The sequence below is a fragment of the Olea europaea genome, chromosome 11, assembly GCF_002742605.1.
Source record: "Olea europaea var. sylvestris chromosome 11, O_europaea_v1, whole genome shotgun sequence".
NCBI lineage: Eukaryota > Viridiplantae > Streptophyta > Magnoliopsida > Lamiales > Oleaceae > Olea > Olea europaea.
The window spans coordinates 2506591-2511916 of NC_036247.1; the positions used below are offsets into that span (position 1 = coordinate 2506591).

Sequence of the window (5326 nt, forward strand, 5' to 3'; positions counted from 1 at the left end):
TAATAGGTTGTGCTTTTAAATTTCTGCTACCCCACGAAATAAGAGCTGGACAACTTTGTGATCTTGTAATGATCCTTGAACAAGAAGTGGTTTTATTTTTGGGTTCTCTTTTGTTTGGAAACTATAAATATAAGAATGTTTACATGTTTATCTTGTAGCGTTTTATTGCCGTTACTCGTTAGTAATTGCTTATTCACCTTTATAAGATTAAAATATCACGATTCAATTAGTTCTTAAAGTTGTGTTTTACGATGCGCTTTCCTCTATCGTAAAATATTTTATATGTGTATTCAAGTAAAGTCAAATTTTTCGAGCTATATTGATCGAAGTTCCAAACTTAAAAATATAATAAAACCCTAAAAAATATAGGCTCTATATAATGTGCTTAACCATTCGATAAAGGGAGATGGTCACTGAGTTGATGTAGGTTGGCAGATTGGTATTTATTGTCAAAGATGAGAAGGTGACCACCCATAAAATATGTTGAGATTTCTTGAAATTTTGATGCCTGTTGTCCGAGACTAGTCTTAAAATTAAATAGCCTCTTTTTATGTAAAATTATTAGTAATTTTTTTTTAGCAAAAATGGTAGTGTATCTCAAAAATGAGTGAATAATAAATAGGTAATTATTTGTAATTAATACTTAATGTTGATGATATTATTAAATAAAAAAATAAAAAATAAACTTATAAACTACATTTTAGCAAATTACCTTAGAGGATTTGTAGGGATGTAAATTGGGCCGAGCCGACTTGCGGTTCGTCGGCTGCTCGGGCTCGTCAAAGCCAAGCGGGGGGTCGCGTCCAACGAGCCGAGCCCGCTTGACTCGTCCAAAAAAGTGGAAAAAAATAAAATTTTATCAATAAAATTTGAAAAATTTACAAAACATAAAAAATAACGAGCTCGGGAGCCGCTCGTGGGCTCGGCTCGGCCCACGAGCAACGAGCCGAGCCCAAACCTAGCTCATGGGTTAACGAGCCGAGCCGACTCGACTTGACCCACTGCTATAAATAATGCTATTCATAGTCGCTCACAGCGACAATTGCTCTACATGACATACACATGGCAGGTAATTATTTAATACATTAATTTAGTAGTTTTTTTTATTTATTAATGTATCAAATAATTATCTGTCATGTGTATGTCACGTAAGACGACTGTCGTAGTGAGGGATTGCAAATGCCATTATTCTGTGTTTTTATAAGCGTAACCAAACGTTTCTTTTAGCAAGTACAAAATTGCCAAAATGCCCAAGCCCTAAAAAAGTACCTGTTTCCTTTCCTTTTCCCTCCTGAAGAATTATACTTTCGTCCAAATGAAATGGGAAATGGAGGTAGATGAGATCGAAGCAGTGCTTGAAAAAATCTGGGATTTACACGACAAGCTCAGCGATGCCATTCACTCAATTTCTTGGGCCCACTTCCTGAACTCGGTCAAGAATCCCCGTAAATTCACCCCCTCCGGTGAATCCTATTTCTACCGAAAATGTCAAGCCGCCGCCGAAGATTCCGACAACAATCCTGGGTCGGGTTTTGTATTCGTGAAGGAATTCCGGGTCGAGGACGATGAATTGGCCCTTCAGGAAGCCAAGAGTCTCTATGCCATTCGAACTGCGCTCGAGAATCTTGAAGATCAGCTGGAATTTTTCCATGTGAGTTTAAAATATAATAATTTGTTTATGGATGTTTCTGGAATTTAAATTTCCACTCCCAGATAAAACCAAAAAGCAGCTACGTTAAAAAAATTGACTACCCCATTAAGAAATTAAGAATAGTACCAATGAAATGTTAGTACCAGCTTTATAATTGCAGTTCTTTTTTTTTTTTTTTGTGTTGGGGACAAGTATGGTTTAAAAACCGAGGTTCAATTTTGAGATTCTATAATGTAGAGCAATTACATGTGAATTTCGCTGGAAATGAAAACATGGACAACCTCAATTGTACTAAAAAATTCTTTGATTTGTAATACCTGAAGTGAACTTCCACTATTTTTGACAGTATGAATACAGGTTCTTCAAAATGAAAATAGGAAAATATTTTAAGAATATTACTTATTTTTACTGTTCCTGTTGTTTGACACAGCTTTTTTGAGATTATAAGCTGGCCATTTTTACCACGCGTTTCGTTTGGACCAACCACTTTTGCCACTTTTTACTCCACATTTCACAGAATGCCCCAGCTTATAATTTCAAAAATGCTTTGTCTAATGGGATGTTAATTGCTCGAAAATTATCCGAAGCTTATGCAATTATTTGTATGTTTATTTTTTAATTACTTTTTGAGAATGAAAAAAAAAATGTTATTGGAATTGATGTTACCAAAAATTGTAACTGATGATTTTTCGAGCTTGATGACCTTGAATGAGCATGATCGCAGTCTTTCGATACCTGAAACAAAGGCAAAGAGTTGTGTTCTCGTCGCCCCTCCGATGCTAAAGTGAAAAAGGGAACTTATGTGTTTGGCTATATATTGGAAAAATAATGAAAAACGTACCCGCGCAATGGTCTCATGCCTTGTATTTATAGGGGTAGGTTGTACATTCCTGATAGAATTGGAATTGGGTGGATGTTCTTATCCGATAGAATCCTGTTAGGTGAAGGAGTTAGACAGATACCGAAATCATGTTTAGGATAGAGTCCTTACAGGGGTCAAATATTGAAGTAGTAGAGTAGGGTTAGAGTCCCAAGTACATACTGTTGTGGGTCATTAAGGAGGATCAATTCCCTAGGACTACACATGCTCGAGGATATAAATGACAGAATGTGAGCATCACATGACCATCCATCCTCGAGCACCATGTCCTGAGGAGACCAATGCTCGACCACAATAATGGTAAAATTGCAAGGGAAGACATTTTAAGTCCTCGAGATATACTGGTCGAGTTTAGCCAAAAGTTGGTACATCAGGAATCATTATATGTAGGATGTACTCTTGAATTTTATTGTGGTGTGAAGGTTAAGACATTTTGTAGTTTGTTTGTAGAAACAGTGCTACATATAATCAGAATTATGTGGCAGTCATTTGACACCTATTTCAAGTACGACGATTTAATTGTGTTTGTTTTGATCTTTCTCTGCAAAACGATTGTTGATGTTGGGTTTTTATTTTATGATTAATAGATGGTACAAACACAGCAACAGGGTGAGAGAGATGCTGCAATTGCTCGTTTAGAGCAAAGTCGTATTGTTCTTGCCTTGAGATTGGCTGAACATCAAGGTAAGAAGTATAAAGTCATTGAAGAAGCACAAGCTTTAGTGGGTGCTGTGCAAGATGCTGGTCAATTCATTTCACCAGAAAATCTCTATGGTCCAAGCGCATACCCTTCTGGTCGAAGCTTTGAAGCTCAAGAATCAACGAGGTCAAATGTTCTTGTCAATTTTCTTCTCTCCGGTTTAAATTTTGTTTCGAAGTCCCTCAAATTGGATCACCTGGGTAAGATAATGGGGAATTCTGCTTTGGTTGCTCTCAGCATGCTTGCATTAATGCGTCTCAGCCAACTCGGTTGCAAGGACAAATATGTCTTGGACGCCCCTCAGATACACGGTCATGCCGCCTATGGCAGAGACACAAGAGTTTCTCATCAGCATGGTCGACTATCTGGTCGTCATTCTTTACAGTTTGATGTCATGGCAGCTAGGGGTTAAGTTGGAATCAGATTTCTGTCTTTGTGTTGAAAGTCATGCAAATCCGTCACACAGTTTTATCCTTGGTGGCTATGGAGAATATGTTATTTTTGATAGTTTTAGGTGCGTAGAAATTCTTGTTGAGTTCAATTTTCTTGTGTTTTCTGCATGTGGAAGAGGGATCTTGATTTTCCATAAATATAAGGGGGTGTATTCATTTGGAACTTTTGAAGACTTTGATGGATTTTTTTAAGTGATGACTTTTGTAGATTTCGTGGATCTTTTAAAGATTTGTATAGAATTAATAGAAGTTTTTTGTAAACTTCTAAGGATTTTCATTTTAAAAATTTTATAGACTTTTATGGAATTCAAAAAACTTTTAGGGGGGTGTATTCAATTAAAATTTTATGGCATGGAAAATATTACCTAGAAAAGAAAATGTTTTCCATCTTTTGTGAAAAATAAAAACCACCTCTACTCAAGAAAAATATTTTCCTTAAAAACAAGGAAAATTAGGCATATTTTCAAAAGTTGGAAAATGTTTTCTATGAAAAAAATAGCAATCAAACACTCAAAGTAGGAATTTAGATGGAAAACTGATATTTTTCATGGAAAATAAATGTAATCAAATACACTCTTAATGACTTTTTGGGATTTAAAAGGTTTAGTGATATTCAATTGAGATTTTTTGAGACTCTCTAAAAGTCACGGTGTATTTAATTAAGACTTTTATAGACTTTTAAAAAATTTCTAAAAGTTACGGTGTATTCAATTAACACTTTTTAGAAGTCTCTATAAGTATTGGGATATTCAAATTTTAATGACTTTTAGAATATTAACTTTTAAACAGAAAGTACTCATATAAAATTTTAAAATTTGCCACTCATTAATCACGAGATATTGGGAGACTTTCACAATTTTTTTCGATCTTTTTTTCTTTTAAATTTTTATGGATTTGTATGATTAAAATTTATTTTTTCTATTGATTATATTTATTTCTATTTATCTTTCTTTTTCTCTCATTATTTATTGCTATTTTCTACGGAAAATTTAAATTGGATTCTTGTCACTTTTTTTTTCTTTTTTCATTCATTTTTTTGGGAAAAATATCTATTTTTTATTAAATTATAAAATTTTATATGAAAAATTTATAATTAAAATTTTTTAATTTATTTTTAAAAGTATACTATATTAATAATATTGAATCATATATATGTATAATTTTTATTATTAATTATTTAATTAAGATCTTAAATTTTTATTTTTTAAATTTTTTTTATTTTATGGGAAGAAGAGGAATTGTGAAAATTAACACCTCGCAAATGAGAATTTCACACTATTATACTAGATCCACGTGAATTCTATTTCAAATGAAAGTTTTCAAAAATCTTTCAAATTCTACAAAAATCTATAGAAATTTTAAAATGAAAGTCAATAGAAATCTACGAAAGACATCTACTAATTCCATACAAATTTATAAAAGATCCACGAAATTCACAAAAGTCATCACCTAAAAAAAGTTTATCAAAATTTTCAAAAGTCCCAATTGAATACACCCACTTTAGAGACTTTCATTTAAAATAGAATCACATGGATTTGGTGTGAAATTCTCACATACGAGGTGTGAGTTCCCATAATTCCCCCTTTTCTTTTCCCTTCCTATTCCCATATAACAAAAAAATTTTGAAAAAATAAAAATTTAAC

The 5326-nt window shown here is 33.1% G+C and overlaps 1 protein-coding gene across 1 annotated transcript in view; it reads left to right on the forward strand.

The window, feature by feature from the left end:
- The window catches only part of LOC111402953 (inorganic phosphate transporter 1-2-like), a 6941-nt gene extending 3049 nt beyond the window's left edge, over positions 1-3892 (forward strand). Inside the window, exons 2-3 of the mRNA XM_023031284.1 lie at positions 1324-1651; positions 3119-3892. Of these exons, the coding sequence (XP_022887052.1) occupies positions 1324-1651; positions 3119-3643 (853 nt within the window). The 3' untranslated portion in view covers positions 3644-3892. The remainder of the gene's footprint in view (positions 1-1323; positions 1652-3118) is intronic.
- Positions 3893-5326: the final 1434 nt, after the last annotated feature.